The following is a 21,238-nucleotide window of genomic DNA, read 5'->3' on the forward strand; positions in this document are numbered from 1 at the left end:
CATGTTAGATTAGCATCTCTTTTGAAAAATAGTGTATTTTGTATATGAGGTATTGAGAACTAGAAGTCAGATTACCTTCAGAAGTATAAAGATAATATTTAGTCCATTTATAAACCAGCCCATGGGAAAAGTAGTCTTCATGCCTTACGCTCACATTCAACACACTTGCACATAGCTTTTGAAGAAAACATTTCTGCAGAAGTTCTTACTTTTCCTCATTACAGTTATCATTAGCCACGTGATTGTTTTACTGGGACTCATTTCATACAATAGAGCCCATTACTGTAAAATGAACTGGTGCTCAAGCCCTGTAGCACTCTTACATAAAAGGACTCCTACAGCTACAAGCTACTCACCAGCCAACCTTTCCCAGTAGTCAACTTCAGAATTTCACTTCCACCTAGTTTCTGCTTCTGGCCGTAGCAGGCAYGTGGAGGTTTTTCATCCAGGAACCTCTGGGCTCTGATATCATAAAACAATAAGGAACCTTGTCCCGTTCCCACTGTGATGATGTGCTCATAGAAGCTCACTGATCGAATACCTGTCGGAAAGAAAGGACGTATGGTCCAGTAAGGAAGATGCATACCCTGGCTCTGCAGCATTGCTGCTTGATGTCTAATATATAAGTGAAACTACCTCTGCTATTCCCTGCAGCACATAACTTCCCCATCACTATGAAGCAGTGCAGGTAAATCCCATTTATTCCACTGAAACAGCAGGTCCAATTATTTATATGCTACCCCCCTTCTCTGAGGCCATCAGCTACACTGATGGTGCATTGTAAGAAGCTTCATTCTCAGCAGGCCCCAGCTCTGCCAGATAAGCAAAGATCACAAGTAGTTTAGGATGAAGAAAAGCTTTGCTTTACTATGAGAAGAGGCTCTAAGGGAGCACACTGTGACAGAGTACATGGCAGCACACAGTAGAAACTCGTACTGATTTCCCTCCATGAATCCACACCCCATTTAGATACCTGCCAAGCTGCGATAAATTAACATGTGAACAAAATTACTGTCCCAGCTAATATCAAGTGCATTTTCCTGATCAGCAGCAGCCAGAATAACTGCATGCAAGTATAACCATAACAATCACTACTCCTTTTCCTGCTCAGATAGGTCAAACTCCTAAATAACTTTGAAGCTATCGCTACTCAAATATTCTCATGCAAGTGCACCTTACATTTTTAYAGTGTGTGCATTTTTGTCCTTATCAGCACTTCCCCTAGCAATGAACACAGACCACATATTAAGCAATACTACGTTTCASCAGCACATGGGAAACCATAGCAAGATTCCAGTCTGAGCAAAACTTTAGTATATTCTAGCAGTTATATTATAGTCAGAGAAGTACATTTTGCTTTCATAAAATCTAAATCTGAACCCTCAACTAAACAARGATCCCTCTAAAATAGTCTTGGAGGATTCAGTATGTATGAATTTGTGATTTGCTAAAGGTCCTTTCTTCACTATTTACAAAATATTTGTTCTGCGCATACAATCTAACAAACTGTTCTTTTAAACAGATTAAACTCCATTACTTGTATGGTTTCTGGTACATACACAACATGATGCAAGGTTATTAACACTGGTGTTAAGACTAAAACTCCACTGGAAAAGACAAAATAAGCATCTAAAAAGAAGGGGGAAAAGTGAATTACTATGCCAGCTAAATCCAAGTGCCAACTGTCATCACTGTACCAACTGAGGGGGATTAAAAGTCACAAAAAACATCAGATATCAGAATGTATTCAGCAGGGCATATGACTGCAGACATCCAAAAGGCAGGTACGCAGTTCCAGGGAGCATCCCGCCCTCTTTAGACAGGGTCCTAACTAGAAGCACCTACCTCTTTTCCTACCTCCACAACCTAGATGTTCTATTCAGTCATGTGCATCTGYGGCACACACTCAGATCAGGCAAGGCCACACTGCTGTGCTTCAGACGCAAGATAGGTCTTTGCTGAAAACTAGCTTAACGAGTGGGAAACCACTGTGCAAGTCTCATCTGTGAATTACATTCACCAGATTCGTTTAAAAACTTCCTATTTTATTCACAGAACTGCAAATGCATCTGAACAAGTCAGACATCTCTTTTCCCATTACAAGGGCCTGGCTCTGGCAGGCAAATGCATTCAAAAGGCTTTAAGCTGGTGCAGTGAGACCAGTCACTGGAGCAAAAGGAAAAGTCAAAGCCTGGTAGTAAAGTRCTCTTGAGAAGCAACCCAGCAGAACACTTGCTTAACAGAAATAGGTGGAAGATGAATGCAAATGGCAGATATTTTTCAATGCTATTTCTGCAATTATAGCCTTTCATTAATAAAGAATGTGAAATCTTTTTCTAATCAAAGAACTGAAGGAATCAACGATATACCCACTACTAATAGGATATTTAGAGTACATTTTCAAGAACAACACTTCAAATTAGTTCCTAAAAGGCCAAATTACCTAGGATTAATCATTCACATCAAACTAAAAGCACAACCTGTGCCTACAGSTGACCACATTAAACCCTTCAACATACCCAGCACTGCACTATGTGGGACTTGGAATATTTGAGGTAGCAAATGGAGTCTCACTCTTGAGGGACCAGGAGGCCATATATTTTTAAGAAGAAAGTGAAGATGTATTCTGGCCAAAGGGAAGAGTTAGCCTGTGCTGCACTTTTTATCCACTATATAACATTCCTGCCTTCAGAATATAAAGTCATCACTGAAGTATGAAAGAACACAAAACACTTCACTGTATGCCAGCCAAAGAGAAAGCAAGCATTGCTGCAGACCAAGATCTAGAGTTCAGAGTCCTGCATTTTCACCTACAATTGCTAGAGAAAGCAACACTTACAAGAGACATTGAAATGCATTACCTGCCTTTTTAYATTGCACAGAGCAGTTGGGATTACAGTGGGGAAACACCAACCCCAATTTAAGTCTTAATAAATTGCAACCTTTCTCTGGCTTGCCTTTGTGTACAATGACATTAATGATCCAAAGACCATGTGCACTTCCCATATTCAGCAGGTGCATTTGGAAGACAAAAGCCCATAGGCAATGATTCAGAGCTCTTAAAAAAACAACGATCCAGATTTAGTCTAAGAATCAATAGCCAACTTTCTAGAGGCGCTGCACCACACCGAGTCCCAAGGGGATCAAAAAAGTGGAAACACTCAGCATCYTGGGAAGTAGTATTACTTAAGTGCCTGTACCACAGCACCAGTAATAGTTGTTTCAAGATTTGCCTACTATGCAGAACACTGACTGTACAGAACAGTGGCTTTCTCCAGACATGAACTAGTACCCTAGAGGTACTACCTATGCATATGATTTCCAGCACAAATGATCCCATACTTAAGATAGAATTAGCCACCAACAGCCACTGGGCAACAGTCAAGCATCACAGTACCTCTTCCCTATGATAGCAAAGGGTATCAGGCTCCACAGTGCCTTCACTGAGGGTGGTTCAGGACAAAAACTGTTGCTGGTAAGCTGGTCAAGGGACAGCATTAAGTGTGTGAAGCACCAATTCTCACATTACAGAAAATGCTCCCATAAATGAAAGAAACAGACCCCGACAAACATCTAGACAGCATTGCTCAAACGCCAGTAACCTTATAAGTAAAATTTTCCTAATACTTGTCTACATGCATTCCATTTAGATAAATTGATTGATAAAAAAGAAATGAGTGTTCAGAGCCTAGCTAAACAAGGACTGCAACTTATTAGTCATGGATTAGTATGGATTAAGTAGCAGATCACACCACAGTGCATTCTTGTGCTTCAAAATAAAAGTCATGGGGAGAAATATGTTAGACCATTCACCCTGCAAGCCCTCACACAAAACCATGGTGTAAGGTTGAAGCACAGAGTACATCCACACATCAGAAAAGGAAAATAGAGCACTTAAATCTGCAGTGAATTTAATGGTAAACTCTTGCATATTTGAGGCAAATATACCCTGAATACACAAAGTCACATTCATGGCTTTAAAATTACGCTATGACTGAATGCTTTCTTTGTAGACTCCCAATACCATAGCAGAGCTCCATTCCCAGAGAAAAATGCAAGAACAGACAATATTAACAGTAGTGCAAACACTGCATTTATTTTCAAATGAAGTATTAGTAATAGACTTGAAAAAAAGAGTGGAAGTAGAATGTACATGTTTAGAAGTTCAAGTACTCTCTGGATAGTTTAGCTGGACATGACAGCTCTAGTATTGCTCATGCTCTTAGTTTAAGTAATATTAGTGTAAAAAAGTGAAACCTACATACACTACTGATATTTTACTCTGTCACATGAAAACTTCTTCCTATTTACTAGCAGCTTGTCTTACTGCAGCCTTAAGATGCAGCAAGCAAACTGTTTGAAGGACTATTTGAAAAGTTCCTTACCACTGCCTCGTTCTTTGGAACAGACGGATTTAACGTTGTGAGAAGGCTGCCTTGGATCCAGGAAGGAGACATGTGCCTGCGATCCTACTGCGTACACCGACCACTCCTGACCATAAGCCAAACACACATTCTCCCTGCAGTACGGCAACTTTGTGGAAAGTAACTGGAAATAAAAATACTCAACTAAGAAAAAGAGCAAGTTAACATAATAATTCTGTAAGCTATAATCAAGAAAGTTGCTGTGAAAAAAAAACAAACTGCATTTAAAAAATAGGTTCATCACAAAAATAGAGGTTTAAGAGGACAGCAACAACCTTACCTATAGAAACTGGAACACTGTTTCAAGGAATTACAGCTTAGAAAGACTTATACAGTTGTATAGAGACATCTGCTCCCAGCTGAAATAGTTTACTTCATACAATAGCATAGGTATGGCTGGTTTTAAATTTGCAATTACTTAAACCAGTGCAATTTCCTTTATGAACACAGCTAATCAAGTGYTCATCATACTCTACAAAACAGTGATCTCCAGCTCACCCACAATTAGAAAAAGCTAAGAGCATCTCTTATCCTCCAAAATAAGGGAATTAAGAGCTCTTCTCCTCAAATTTAGTTTTTAGGACACTTTAACATTAAGCTTAAGTATTTTACCGACTTTGCTGTACATTCTTCAAGCATCTGAAGGAGAAGAAAAGTAGAGAACAGCCCTAGTTGCTAGACCACTGTGGAATTTTCACATCAAATAGAAAAATACCTTTGATAGCGTGTGTTCTGCTTTCCAAAGATGAAAATATCCATCTAACGACACAGCTCCCAGCTCCTATTAAAAAAAAAATTGCTTCTATATGATACATGTCCTTACAGACTCAAGACTATGAGGCAGGCTGCATATTTCAGGCTGAACTCATCCATGATCCTGTACATGCTTATCAAAACAAGTTTTCATTTTATATTGATTTTGATTGATAGAATGCAACATAGCACAAAGGTGCTGGGTAAAATAAGAGTCAATAAAATAACCAAATAACTTTAAAATACAAATCTTGTTAGAACAAACAATCAAATAATGAATCGTTTCATTGTACAAGCTAGAGCTGGCAATTCTCTTCTGCACCTTTCATGCTGGTTCTCCTCTGAAGGAATCATTTATTTCCAATTACTACTCTATTGAAAAAGTTAGATGAGGTCTGCAAAAGGGAGATGAATTAACAGCTATAGCATAAAATAAAGCCCACAAGCACTGCACTCCCAGAAAGCACAGTCTCATCTCCAAACCCTCCCTGTTCACTGAAGGGCAGAAACAAAAGTAGCAGAGGAAGAAGTGTTCCTCCCACTTCCCTCAGTGGGATTCATCCCCAGTAATAACCAAACATCAGCATGGAGGAGGTTCGCATTCATGTCAAATGCCAACAAAACACAAACACAAAAGCAGGTATCAGTATCTGTCTTGTGTCAGTCATATCACTCGCTGAGCAACGATTCAGCCATCAAAACAGAAACAGCCTGAATGTTAGTTAGTACTCATGAAAGGGGGCAAGCACCAAGAGCAGGAGCCAAGATGCAAGAAACATTTTACTAGCATCTTGCAAACCTCCCCCCCCACACCCCAGCCCATACACACACACACTTAAGGTGTGAGACTAAAAACCAACYATCAGGAAAACTTCCTTTCGATTTTTCCCTCCACCCTCTCAGGTCTTCTCTGTTCACTTGRGGCAGAAACAGAAGATGGCCATCTGATACAAGAACCAGGCTGCATCTCCAGTATATTTGACTTAAATCACTTTAAAACAAAATACATATAGATACTTCTAGGACTTGTCTCAACTGCCTTGTTTATCTTACTGACCTTGTTCTTATTGTTGAAAGCCAATGCTCGAACTTTGCAGTTGTCAGGATTGGTGTTCTCCTTGGGAATATCCTTCAGAGCCCTGTGCGTTATGTGGGCATAGACAGGAACTTGAGAGAGATTGTGCCTGGCATCACTTTTAGACAGCACATCCTCTGTGACTTCCCAGAGACCCATCGAACCATCCCGGGAACCTGAATAAATAGTGTACAAAAACATTTCACAATTTCTATCGTTTTTCTGAAAAAACGAATTGAGATAAACAGATCTGAAAGAAGAATAGCATTGCTATTGGTTTAATCTAACTGAACATACCATTAATGTTTAAATATTAGTAAGAGCTAACAAAAATGACATAAACTATGAAGTTCAGAACACTGAAYTCATTAAGATTTGTCAATGGCTACATGATATTTAAGCAGCTAAAATCACCTCATCCATTTTCATACTGGCTAGAAGTCATCAAGAGAGGCAATCCTGTACAACAATCATCATCAAACTCRCACACAGAATAAACTCACAGGGTGACTAGAACAGCACCTTCATGTGCATTTAGCCTGGCATACCAAGACTGAGATTGACTCAGTCTGTTAAATCAGCACAAAAACTTTAAGAAAAGTCTTCATTAGATTTATGTCTTGAATCATTTGATTTGTATGTACATGTGTAAGCATATGTGTGTGTAGTGCTGTATACTGAACAGAAATAGCTATTTTTAAGCCACAATTTATACAGATTTGGATCAAGTCTAATTTAAAAGATTTCCTTAAATCCATGCAACATCTTGTTTAAAAAAAAAAGAACAAAACACAGGAACTGAGGCTGAGCAAGCAAGAACTCTTTATTTTTCTACTGATTATAATCCAAAACATGAATCAAGAGGAGTAACACTGGACAAAAAGTTGACCAAGATTTTTGGTTGATAGATTAGCAGAGGTTTAATCCAAGACCTAGTATCAATCTCCCTTGGCATCTAGACAACTCACTTCCACTTAAGTCTGGTTTGCCAGATCTGACAAACACCTCAATTTCTTCCATATACAATGTGAAAAAAAATATATCCCTTCCTTCCTCACAAGGAAGGCATAAGAAATTTCCCATCTTGAAGATATTGAAAAAAACTAAATAACCACTAAGCATCAGACCACTAAATTTACACATTTTGGTATGTCATCTTCAGAGAAATAAGCTGAAGAGACAGATAAACATTARGGAGTCAAAAATACGGTGCTGCAATACTGGTGGTCGATCACTGCAGAAATGGCTTCACCTCCTCCCAGGCAGGTCCAGTCCTTTGCCACTATCATCACCTACTACAGACAGATACAAAAGAGCTTCCTAATAGCACTGCATAGCAACAAGTAGCACAGGACACTACTACATCCTGTCATTCAATTTACATGCTCACRGCTTTCAGTGGTACATAATCTTGTTTGTCATGGAGGCTGAATACTCAGCAGTAGAATTTCTAAAACTCTTGACATGCTTGAGGAGGAAGTTATCCCTTTTAATAACTCTAATAGGGGAAAAGTCAACACATGTTGTTCAACTGGTCAGCCCTGAAGCCAAAKGGAATACCATTTGTTACCCTAGGCTCATGTCATCCTAGGAATTAGTCATCCCATCTGATGCTTTTGCCATGAAAATTTTTTGCCCAGTCAGTAAAGCAACAAACATTCTTCCTCTGTCAAGGCTGCTTTAGGTCAAAAAATTCAATTTTATGCTTATGGACTAGTTAAATTCACTGCTGCACATTTTAGAAGCAGATCCTTACCTTTTTCTTGTTGAAATTAACACATGCAAGCAAGAGGAATAATCAAGCCCTTGCTCCTCTTTGTACTCTCTCAAAGGTTTTGACATCTCCAAATACCCACATGAGAAAATGTACTGCCAGATCTCTAACATCCAGCTAAATTACATGGTTTAACATGATCTGCCATGGAACCAAATGCCCATTTCTCTCCTCCTGTGGTATTTAACCTGTCTCAAGTAAGTGACAAGAATTTACCTTTAGTTCCTCAATATAAATAAAAGCATTTGATAATTCCTAGCAGATGTCTTGAGTTCAAGTATTTGCCATTCCAAACTTTCAGATACAGATGTAATTGTAACCTGTGGCATTAGAACAATGTCAGAAGTTGGTTGCAATTGCTTCTCCTGATTAGGACTATCAGCAAAGTTCTGAAGAACTCACTTTAGCAATCAGACTTTCTAACYGTGTTTTAGAAGATTTTTCCTAGTATCTCCCAAGTCTGAACATTAGCAAGTACACTGTCTGAAATTTCATACAACATAGAGGAGATGGCATTATTCTACTCACACTTCCACTCTTGAGCATACAGAAAACATTCAGAGCAACATAGTTCAGTTTCACATGCTGGACTTCTCTATTCCATTGGGTCCTTATCTTTCCCCTAGGACACCTGTAATCTTCTCTACTCTTCTGGCCTTCTTGCTGATCTTTTTTCTTTTCTTTCTTTCTTTTTTTTTTTTTTAAAAAACAAGGATCAACATTTATATTAAATTGAAAAACCAAATCCCAAGATTAGCCACTTTTGTGGAAAGTTGTATCAAATTAACAATTTAAAGTGTTTCAGTTCTATATGAGATAGTTTGTCATCTGCAGTCTAACACCTCCCTGCATGGATTACTACATGCTGTCACAGAAAGACAGTATATTAAAGTTATTAATACATTAGCATATTGGTATTGTTACCTTTAACTGAGTAAATACTTTAAGTATATAGCTACTAAAAAGTCAGTAACTAACCTTTTAGATTACAGGTTTCTGTACTAACTGCTGTAGTAAATACATAGACTAATGACTGGAGAACACAAAACAACTTTTCATTAATCATAGGCTTTCAAAGCATTTTTCAGGAAATTGATAGTGCTATGCTGAATTTCAAAGTTAACTGTTAACCAATATCGCTCTAGAAATTCTTCCTCTTGTGCAGAATCCTCAACTAATTCATTAAATTTAGTGACCCTCTCATAGCATCATTTGTTAAACAACAGTAATTTTCATGATAGAAAAAAAATCAGAACCAGGGCCCTACAAATAAAAAAAATAAACAAAGCACTGTCCTAAGATTGAGAATGGTTTAAATAACCATGGTGGTGCCCAGTGGCTTTAAATGTAGCTGTACCAAAACAGACTCCAAACAATCTCTTAAAAACAGAAGTCACCAACACACACACACAAAAAAAAAAAAACTATGTAAGATGTAAGGGTTAAGCAACAGGGTCCCAGGGCTTACTACTTTTTTTTTTTTTTTGCAATAGGAACAGCTGTTTACAGTTTGAGGCATGACTCAAGAAAAGAATCTATGTTAGCTGGGCTTAAATGTGAAACATTGTGAAACACATTAAGAAAATATCTTAGTGATGACATCATATGGCTCAGACACCTGGGTTCAGGTTCATCCCATTTAAGTTACTTAAGTCATCTGACCATAAGCTTCCTTCAGACAACAGAAAGGGATGCCACTCCAGAAGGGAAGTCAGACTGAATCTCCCTCTAGAGGTACTTCCTTCTTCCCACTGATTAAAAGGAGCAAATATAATTAGGATCTCCTGTACAGTCATTCAGTTGAAGTGGTTAACTGCAATGACTCTGAACTGCTGGATGCTATACTGCCCTATATTCCACCCCACAAACTAGAATCCATTTAAGCCCAACGTGCACTTCAAATCCAATCATGCTTTGGTCCTGGTCATGTCATCCTCTAGAGATCAGGAAATATGGATGGTATATTGCAACATACTGAGCTTTGGAGTTGTTTTTCCCCCCCCCCCACACCAGCTCTACAATCACAGAAAATTGCAAACAAAAGGATTGGGAACAAGGATACTGCCACATTAATACCACTGTTACTCAAACAAGCCTCCTCCTCATGCTTTCATAAATGCGCCTCCCTAAGAGCTATCAGGTGCTGTGCTTCACTATCAAGTATTTACAAAAGAAAAGTTTGACTTTACCAGAAACAGCCATAGTATCACTGATCCATGCAATTGAAAATATCCAGTCCTTGTGGCCATCCTAAAAGAAAGAAAGGAAGTCAGATTCCCTGTGCTGTTATACTCTAAAGCAGCCTCAAAGACAACAGGCATTCTTTGAATGAACAGTTTGATTTTCAGCTCTGATCAGGCATATGTAAAAACATCTACAGCTAAGACTTCAATGTTAGGCTGGAGTAGCTTTAATATCTAAAAATAATTTTAACTTTGACTAAACCAAGTGTATAATGCTAAAGAGCCATTAGGTGATGGAAGCAGGCTTCTGACCAAAAACGAATTGATCTCAATTAAGGAGTTAGATTTTTCCACACTGAAAGCAGCATTCTTCACTTCAGCAAAGCAGTTGTATACTTTTGTTACCTAAAATGTACATATCTACAATAAAGTAGTAACCAAAATACTATTTATTAGATTACTAAGATATGGGTTTTTTTTCAAGACTTATTTTTCAAAAAAAAAAAATCCTTCAGCTAATCAGAAGCCTGCGGGGGTTGGAAATGAGGCTCTGGTTCTGCCTGAAAAGCTGCAAAGTCACAGTAGCATGCAAATGAATACAAACTTTGAGAGTCAAGCTTTTCAGCAGCTGGTTATCTGCTTCCATAGAAATTCTGACCTCTGCTGTTGTAGTTAATGTCTAGGTGAAGTACTAACTCCAAAGGAAGGAGAAAGAGGAGAGAAGGGCTTACAGGACACCAGTATACTCATTTCAGCTCTTTTTCTCTTTAAGGTTGGCTATTTTAAAAAAGCCTCATGACATCTCAAAAATACTCTGGGACTGCTTATATCAAACTGGCAGAAGCCACAGGGTTAGAACTAATCCTGAGAGGCAATTTCTGTCTTCAGAATAATACACGCTTAGGCTGCGTCAGAGAAGGGGAACACTTGAACTATCTTTTCATTTCTGAAAAGAGCTTTTTCACTGAAACTGGTTTTGTCTCAGTTTCAGAGGTCACTATCACAATTAGACTTCACTAACATTTACAAGTTTCAGTCTTTGATACTTAAAAGWAGTCTGAAGTGGACTTAAATGGAGATTAAAAAAAAAAAAAACAGACCCAGAACTGAGAGAGTCTTCTCACACATTTGGCTACTTGCTCACTCATTTAAAAACACCTTTCAAAAAACAACTTCATCAGGAATACTGGYTCAGACTTTCAGAAATCCACTCTTGACTATCAGATTCCCAAATCCCAACCTTGCTCTAACCTTAGGCCCTTCAAAGCAATAATTCTTACAAGTCAGAAAATAAACTTCCCCAAATACTTCCACTTACATCTCCCACACAGACAGGATCAAGTGTAGGCAGACGATAAATTGCAAGACTGTTGGGGTTGTCTCCACCTGTAGCCAGAAGGGTCCTTGAGGGGTTGAGCTCAATGGCATGAATACCACAGCCCTGCTGGTTCACCATGCCAGGTTCACGATCTTTCAGAATAGGAATCTTCGTAATTTGACCAGTCTGGACATCTACMACAAACAACTGGAAAAAAAGAAAGAGATGCAAGTCATCATTGAACAGAGACTAGAAAAACAAGATAGTCAGAGATATTGCCCAGTCTGAACAAGTATTCTTTCCAATTTTGAATCCAATCGATGCAAAAGAAAAACAGAGGAACAGATGAATTACATCTTAAAACAAGTAAATTAACTTAATTTCAGTGTATTTTATTTGAATGAGTCCATTTGTTTTCACAGTAATGGAAGAGGCAGGATAGAAGCAGGATAGAAGCTATGTAATACAGTAATTGTYGGGGAGGTTTCCCATCTCTCAAAAATCTCGAATCTAAATCTATTTTCTTGTTCAATAATGGGACAAACCAAAACAGTCTTCAAGTTTCCCAGAACACCGAGAAAGATGGACACCCATCTCAAAATAGCCATTAACCCCCAAAATCAAGGCACTTAACACATTTCCCATATCCCAGATAAGTTACTTGCCATGAAGCTTTTGCTTTGACAAACCCATGCCTTACAAATTAATACAACTGGCACTTATTTTTGGGGTGATATATAGAGAACAGTAACTACAGATAGCACAGAGTGAACATCTCTTCCCTAAAAAGGTATCTAGCTGCATACATCCTCCTGTAAAAGACTACAGAGAAGGAGAACAGAAATCCATTCACCATGATTAGTGTCCTGTACCTAGAATTATGCACCATCTTCAACCAACAGTTGATCTCCCTCTGTCATTAACAGCCTTGCACAGACAAGCAGGTTACAGTGACTGAAGTTTCTTGCTTAATTTTATTTTGCACACAGGTGTGGGGATCAGGCAAGAGCTGCAGCCCAGCAGGAGGGTAGCAGAGAGGCATTCCTTACTCAAGTCTAACAGCACAGCTCATTTCTGAGATGAAAATGATGTACATAGCAGCCCCTTGCCCTAACCACRTCCCTGAGAATTAACACCCACATTGCACAAACAGGACCATTAACTCTCTCCTTTATCCTTCTCCTATGAACATATACAGTCTTTTCTTCCTCGTATTTCCTTCTAGCAGAAACTCTAAATTCCTCCCCCCCCATCCTCCAATTACTGTGGGGAAAAAAAGAACAAAATACAAAACCAAAAATCATAACTACAATTAAAGTACCTAAAGCTAAGGCTTGCAAGTGTCATCTGCAGGTCCTGAAGGTGGCATGGAAAGTGCTAATTGGGGAAACACATCCACACCTCACGATGTCCACACACTCAGGAAAACCATGCTTCAGCTGTCAGCTATTCACACTTTGAAGAGCATCTCAACAGATACAAGGAATGAAATTTAAAAACCCTGCATATTCTTCAGTCAAGTATCACATGTGCCACAGCCATACATGCCACAGGCCAGGTGTTTGATCTTAGGTTAAAAACCTAGACCAATGCAAAACACCTTTGATAAAGCTAAACTCTGAAAAGTTAAAGATCTTAAAAGCTTAAAACTGTTGAAGTATCACAGACTCTCACTTCTGCTCTGGATCTTCAACCTCAACATCATTTCACTACAATAGGTTTCTACACTAACATTCTCAGAAGAAACAACAGGACACATTTAACTTCTTGCAGTGCTTTCTTCTGCTCTTATCCCAGTCTAAAACATATTCAGCCCCTAAATAGCTTTTATTATTTTCTTATTTTCTCCAACTGCATGGTTTTACCTTAACCAAAACAGCAACCGCTCTTAGAACAAGAAACTTTACCTACTTCAGGAACTGGCTCTGTAGTTTCAGCCRCAAAGTTTCAAACAGCAGCTTCTCCACATGCTCAGTAATGAACTTAACATATCATATGTAGTTTAAGAAAAAACACCACTTAAGAATAAAATAAGCAAGCACTGCCTGAGAATGTTCTGATTACTGCATCACCTGGAGCAGGAGAGGAAGACCATAGGTCATCCTTGAAAGCTGAACTCCTCATTGCCAAGAGAATTTCCCTGCAAATCCAGTACACAGAAGTCCAACAATTGTTTTAACATCTCTCCCTTTTGCACTTAAAATGGTCTAACAAGATAGGTTCCCTGCTTAGAACACAGAAAAGTGAACATCTTTTTAAGGGTATCAAGGACTCCACAATATAAGTATGAAATACCTGACTATTTTAAACAAGCTTTTAAACAAGTTTAACCATTTATTCAGAACTAAAGCATACAGTGGCATAAATCCGAAGAAAAACAGAAACTAACCTTCCTCTAGCAAACTGGTAACATCACTAACATCACAACATTGAAATAAGTACATCTGCAAATAACTAGAGCAGCCTGATCTCTGTAAGATTCTTGAGAAAGTCTCCAATAGCTGTATTATAAAACTATTTTTTTCTCAGGTGGCAATAAAAGCTCCTTTTTCAATAAGCCACTGTATAGGAAGCAAAAAGTAGTCACTGAAACTTTYACTGGATGCAGGAAACTCCCTATTAACCTCCAAGCAGTCAGCTGTGCATATTTGTGCCTTCATTTTATAGCTTTACACATAATTTCATTCTTCCTGCTAGCAAGAGATTTGCATGTCAGCAGTCAGCATGAGGTATGATTTGGTATCCAGGATTTACTAAGGAAGGAATTCTTTGGCCACCTGCCAGAGGTCCAAGGAACCACACCTCATTTGTGAAAAACAGAGCAGACTTCAGCTATCTTGTTCTCTGCCAGACAACCTTGCTCTAAACAGGAAACAGGCTGAACGACCTGACAGAAATTCATCTTCAGCCCTTCCCTCTCATTTTTTTCAGGAATGTAGAGGTACAGACTGCAACAGCTCTGTCACTCAAGGATCAGGGCAGACAGGCACAGCTGGGTACTACATTTGTCATAGCCAAGTATTTTTATGATCTGGCCGCACTTTTCACACCCAATAAGATTACTATGTGCTTATTTTTATTTTGTATTGCAGCAATGGTAATGTCTTTCAGCAAATAGATCCCATATAATTACTGAGAAGTTGTCCCTTCATCAAAAACTCAGGTTAATCAGAAAATCACCTCCACTTCATAACTGAGGAAATTAAGCYATTTGCCAAAAGTGGGGAATCAAATCTCTTATCCTTCTCTTCCATCGAGAGGATTCCATTTTTGACCYGCATTTCAGGGACAACAGCTGAGGAAAAAAAGCAAAGATACTAATTCATTAAATATATCTGACTTTCACAAGCCTTATTTTTGATTCAAAGCATTAGACTACGCAAAGCGGCAGATGATATTTCTGCATGTGCTTTTATAACGTTACATCTAAGCAATCCATTTCTTTGGGAAATGTTCTGGGCATACTGCTACTCATTTCAGTGAGAAAAAAAAAAAAAGGTTTGAAAAGCCTGATGTTCACATAAACAGCAAGATAAAAGAAAAAAAAATCAGTCTTACATGCTGGTGTTTCATAGGCCTATCTGGTGTCCTCTGCTGCTGCCCCCCCTCCCCCCCAGAACTGCAGGCTGCCCTATCTTTAGTTGATAGGGCAAATCAGAGGGTGACACCCTGAGCTATGGTATGTTTTTAATTATATGAACAGGATGGACTTGGATTCACAAGGCATAAAAAAATGCATAGGACACAAACTGCTTACTCTTCACACAAGAAAAAATGCTAATGATACTTTCTGCACTATAGCTCTTCATGAAACCACTCTCAGAAATCAGAAACATTCTTGTATTCACATTTGAAAGAAACACAAAATAAACATATTGCCTTGCTAAAAACAGTCACCAAGAGACAATAAACTGGGATGCAGTTTTACAACTGGCTTAAGCCAGTCTTTGGGAACCCACATGCTTCTCCCCACCCACCCAGTCTCACCACCTTTGTGGCAACAACTAGTGCTCAGGTACCTCCGGGGTCAGCCAGATCACATCTCTGCCTTAGGTGAAAGCGAACCCTACCAGAAAACTTGTCTGAATACAAAGCAGCAAGCCGATCCAGCTGACTACCCAGCCCTGTGAGCATCAGTGCCAGCAAAGATGAGCAGGTGGGAACACCCTGTTCTGCAACAGCACAGCTCTCTAGACCAGCTGAAGCTGATCACAAAAATTTCACTGTCAGCTAAGCTTGCTCTCCTTCAAACTCTTCTTTGCTAACAACACAACAAAAACACAAAGCTTACAGTGTCATTACACTAATATCATTGCCTGTTACTCTGAGTAACATTGTAAAGAAAACAGTGAGAAACTGGAAAAGTCAAACAAACATAGAACATGGTGTTTACAATCTGAATAAAAATGCTTGGCATAAGGTTCTTTAGTTGWATGGCAATAGAAATTTAACATATGTCAAGCCCCAAAGAAACACTGACTCTTTATCAAGACTAATCTCTGAAACTGGTATGACTCCTTTCCAGCAGAGATCAGAACAGGCACTAATTTTAGCACAAATCCACTTACAGGTTGTTGAGTACAGGTGGCTCAAGTGGTAATGGCCTTATCCCCTTTCTGAAAGGGTCCAAAGAAAAGGGAAACAAAGAATGTAAAGTAGCATCTAAGAAGCGAGCAACAGTAAAAGCAGTGAGCTGGCTGACTCTGAATTCACATTCGCAGAGACAAGACAGCACATTCCACCTGGCTATCAAACTCTCAAGCGCTGCAAGCTGACGAGCACACACTTTGATGTCACTGAGTTTGTTCACAGCCAAAACCATATTTGTCAGTTTTGATTCGTCTTGTCCTCCATGTTTAATTTCAGGAGGCTGGCAGACAGTTAACACATGTTGACAGATGGCAAAGGATAGAGAAGTGAGAGACTTAGTCTGCTAAAGGGCATCACTGCCACCCACGCAATACCTGGCAAAGAAGCTAACAGACTCTGAAGACCAAGATGAGTATCACATGCAGCCAACAGAAAACCAAATACTCTTAAGAGACAAGAAATGACACCTGACTATTTACTGAAAAGCCACTGAAAGAAAGGTGAGCAGAGGTGTCAATTACAGGTGTCAGAGGTTTATTTACATTGAGTTTTGGTCAGTGTTCAGTGGACTTTCAGTGGAGTTACAAACTGCAGGAACATGACTTCATTCTCTCGTTGGCATCAGGAAACAAACAGCCTTCCTCTAGATTCTTCTTATCGCATGGGCAAAAACATAAGACACATTAGCTTGCAAAGCAAATAAATCACTTTCCCTCTGCAGACTACATATGCATAAATGCAAGAATACATCATATTCTCACTACCACAAGCCCCAGGACTTGCAAGACTAGACTGCAGTGGCATGACACACAAAACAGACATGGGATCTCAAAAAAGTTACAGATCTCTACACGGAAACAAGAACTGGTGATTTACAACAGGGCATCCAAGGCAACATATGAATCTATCAAGGACAGAAAAGGTATCTATTACCTAGCATCCAGAAAGCAAGTCATACATGCTGAGGAAGAGCCACTTAGGAATCAGTAGGAAAAACTAGTGTTTTTCCATCCTTCAACATCAAAATAAACAAAATTAACAAAAAATGTCTGAATACAGAGAACCTGAGGAAGGCAGAGAAGCTACAAGATGATTTGAACTTTTTAGAAGAAACAGCTTTATCCTCCACTGTTCCTTGCAACAGAAAAAAACCCCTCAAAATTAAGTTCAACAACCAAATTTCTTTTTGCGCCATAAGCTTGTCTCTCACAGTCTCAAAGTCTCTCTGCAAAGTTTGAACAGAAGACACTAATCATAGGCAGTATCTTCTCCCAAGACTTCACGGTATCAGCCTTTGGTATTTTGATACTGTGGTGACACACACCCTAGACCTTTTACAGGTTTGCCTGTTCATTAATTTGTTTTTCAACAACATTAAGAAGCCCATCATATATAACAACAAGATTCTTGCAACCATTAGTCTGCCTCAGGAAATCTCAGGTGATTGCATCGGAATTTTTAGACAGACACTTGGATAGGTTCCATAATTATAAATTCACAAATAAAAATGCAGCTTTAAGAAACATAAATTTGTTCTACAGCTGGCCAACTGAAGAGCAAGATTCACTGAAGAGTAATTATCCGATATACAAAATCATATCCAGAGATATTTAAAGATTAAAAAGTCTCCCCAGATAATTAAACAAACAAGTTACAATACTCAATAAAAATGAGCAATTGACAGAAAGCTCTATATTCCTTTCAGTGTTTATAGTGACCAGTACTGTTAAGAGGCTAAATGCAAAGCTACTCCTCTTACAACAGCAGTATACTTTCCTTTTACTATTAAAAAGGAGCAAACACTCCTGGCACAACACAGCTAAAGGCAATTTATAAATTAAATGCTAGAAGCTCAGTGTCACATTCAAGCTTTGATTAAAATAACTGCTATAGTTTATATTCCTCTGATGCATTAGCTTTAATTATGTGCAAGTCCAATGTAGCAAACCCCATTAAAGTTTACGAAGTTGTTTTAGATTTACACCCAATGAAAATACCACAATTTCAGTGTATGAGAATCAAAGGAATTCATCTTTATTATGTTGCTTACATGGAAGATGAGAATCTTWTTAATTAGAGCGTGGAGTTTAAAACTCTGCTTGTTAAAATGCAGGCACAAAGCAGCCAAGCTAGAGCTATTGCAGTATTCTTAATTTGTATATAATCTTCCACAATGATGAAGTTGGCTTCCTGTGTAATCATTACGTTTTGCTTAATAAAAGGCAAGGTCCATGCGTAACTAAGTTCAGGTGTTCAGCTGTGGAAACCTATACTTCACTGTAGTGTGTGCAGCAAGAACAACATGGTTGAATCCCCCCTTCAGTACTGTGATTGTCTGGTCACAAACAATTTTCTGCAAGGTTGCGTTAACGCTACACTTGCCCATTTATCTTCGCTGCAGCAGCAATGGAACTAAAGAAGTTACAGAACACAGCAAAATTGTTGTAGCCCTATAAAACATGCAATGTTCTTGCTAAAGTAAGCAAGATTGAATGCTTCTGTTTCGGCAGGAGTCTGTCTCCTGTAAGCAAGTTATTTTATGAACAGTGCTGGCTGCTGACCAGCTGAGGCAATGAACATGTGCGAATAAAGAAGGCAGTGAGCTTTAACTTAAGGCTTATTCCTGTTACAAGACTTTTGTTTATACAGCTAGGCCTTGCTTCCTATTAGAGCTACTTCATGAAAGCTTCCTGCTATATAACTGAACAATTACACTGTATTTGAAATGAGAAAAATACTGCTGCTCTTTATAAGTCACACCACTGAACACAGCTTCTATGTAAAAAAAAAAAAAAAACTTTATGTGCTTGCTTCTTTGCCTTAAACTCTGAGATTTATGAGCTGCTTCATCTATGCATTTCTTACAATACTTGAATCATTTCTGTAACTCTAATCAAGCTGCAAAAAAAACATTTTGGAACTTTGCACTAATTCAAACAGAACTTCACACATGAAATTCCAGCCTCGTCCACTGAAATTAGGCTACTAACTCGAGAGAGGATGTTACCTATGAAGTATAATCTCTTCCATTTATTATTCACATAGGACATCATTTCAATATTCCTCAGTAATGTTTCAAGTCCAAAACACCACTACAAAAACCTGAGAAGGCTTCAGTTCTCATTAAATCATAATATATAAACAATAGCAATTATTTGAAAGCCAAAAGGAGATTAAGAGGAAAAAATATCACAAAGTAAGCAAGCAAAGAAAAATTAATCTCATTTTCAGGATTTTAAGTTCACAATATTTCAGCAAGGCTGAGGAGTATCTGGAGTTTAACAATGGTATTTAGTTTTGTAGCACAGCTTTCAAAGCCATTAGCACAGAAAAACTCATAGAGGTACAGTGTGCAAGACTGAGCACAATGCAAAAAAAAAAACAGTCTTACTAGCAGTTTCTGTAAGGCACAAAATCTGTCATTTACCAAAGCTAATGACATTCATTAGCTCTCCCATTTGCAGGACAAGAAGAAAGATTCAAGTCCATTGTTACCCCTCATCCCTCAAACAGAAAGTAAACTGCTCTTTGCAGATTAGAGAGATGTTGGATCTAGGTATAGGCCTTGCATTCGGATTCTCAGACCATCTGCATAGTGCCGTATTTTCAGATGAGAATGGGTCATAGTTAAGTATCATATTCATTCAAAATGAATTACATATCATTTTGATTCCACTCATAACTACTTCCTAATATCTTCCTTGATATTAGTCTACATACGTACAGTCTACATAGTTTCATTATGATAAGCATCAAGGGGGAAGTGGAAGAGGGAATAAATAACAGAGGAAAGAGAAACAGAGAGAGGTTGCACTTACTGTGTTGCATTTTGTCCCGCACACCACTTGTCGGTGGTTCAACCACTGGGAGGCAAACACTTTATTAAGGGTTCCAAGATGAAATTCTCTCTCCTTCAGGAGACTGGGAAGCTGCTGGGCTGCATATCCATGCAACAAACGGTGGTAGCTAGACTCATTCTGCATCCTGACCTCTCTACCTTTCAGGTAGTACACCAGAGACCTTTTCACTGGGGGGAGTCTTTTCCTTTTGTGAACTGAGTGATCCCACCCATACTGTGAAAAACAAACATGGAAATTAGACAGAGCAAAGAGAACAAATCCAAGAGACCACCCTTCCCAATTCAAAGACACATTTTTTTGAGCAAATGACTAAAGTCTTCCAAACTATCTGCAAAATATCATCCAAGAAAGTTAACTTAGGGATGTTGGTGCAGCCCTTAATAATATTTTAAAATTTAGCATGAATATCTGCTCGGGGAGCAGCCAAGCGGTGACATTACAAGGGGTCCACACAGCTCTGCTCACAGCGGTCCCGCTGTTGAAATGCAAAATGCTTATGGGAGGAGGAGGAGAAGGAAGAAATTAGGAGAGCTTTAGGTAGCGGAGAGCAGTCCGAGCGACCCCCGCCGCCAGCGCAGCCCGCTGGGGGCAGCGCCGGGGGGGGCGGGGGGGGGGGGCGCGGAAGCCGCTCGGTACCGACCCCGCGGCCCAGCGGCCTCCTGCGGCCCGGTCTGGGCTGGCCCCGCAGCATCCCGCAGGGCTGCGGCCGGGCCGGACGGAGGCTCAGCCCGCGGGGGAACCGGCAGTAACGGCCCGAACGACTGAACCCAACGGGAGCAGCAGCACCGGGGAGGAAGGAACCGAGCGGCGCCCTCGAGCCCGCCCGCCCCGGTGCCACCGGGACGGGGCGCGGGGGGGGGAGGGAGAAGCTGCCTCCTGCCCCCCCCGCCCCTGGGCCAGGACCCCCCCCCATTTAGCAGACCCCCTTCCCCAGGCCCCGGGACACCCCCGGTCAGGGTCACCCCTCCCCCCCCGGCCTACCTGCTCCCCCTGGAGCCCCCCGGGCCCCGCGGCGGCCGCCGCCGCCGCTTTCCGCTTCCTGCTAACTGTTTTCCGGGCCATAGTAGTAGGAGAAGGAGGAAGAGGAGGAGGAGGAGAGGCCGAGAGCCCGGCCCGGGCCCCACATGGAGCAGGAGGGGGAGGCGGCCGCCAGGGGACGGGGCATATAAGTGCGGGGAGCCGGGCCCGGTCGCTCTCTCCGCCGCAGGCCCCGCCGACCGCGCTTCACGACATTTTCCCCCGGGTTTTTACGACAGCCGCA

The 21,238-nt window shown here is 40.0% G+C and overlaps 1 protein-coding gene across 1 annotated transcript in view; it reads right to left on the reverse strand.

Moving 5' to 3' along the window:
- The window catches only part of DCAF12 (DDB1 and CUL4 associated factor 12), a 28,109-nt gene extending 6,871 nt beyond the window's left edge, over window positions 1–21,238 (reverse strand). Inside the window, exons 1-8 of the mRNA XM_085303006.1 lie at window positions 20,959–21,238; window positions 19,936–20,190; window positions 11,528–11,734; window positions 10,216–10,276; window positions 6,235–6,428; window positions 5,140–5,205; window positions 4,386–4,548; window positions 357–541 (exon numbers count right to left, since the gene is read on the reverse strand). Coding sequence (XP_085159132.1) covers window positions 357–541; window positions 4,386–4,548; window positions 5,140–5,205; window positions 6,235–6,428; window positions 10,216–10,276; window positions 11,528–11,734; window positions 19,936–20,190; window positions 20,959–21,039 — 1,212 coding nt within the window. The 5' untranslated portion in view covers window positions 21,040–21,238. The remainder of the gene's footprint in view (window positions 1–356; window positions 542–4,385; window positions 4,549–5,139; window positions 5,206–6,234; window positions 6,429–10,215; window positions 10,277–11,527; window positions 11,735–19,935; window positions 20,191–20,958) is intronic.

The sequence above is a fragment of the Rhea americana genome, unplaced genomic scaffold, assembly GCF_003343005.1.
Source record: "Rhea americana isolate MKP2758 unplaced genomic scaffold, rheAme1 scaffold_196, whole genome shotgun sequence".
Lineage (NCBI taxonomy): Eukaryota > Metazoa > Chordata > Aves > Rheiformes > Rheidae > Rhea > Rhea americana.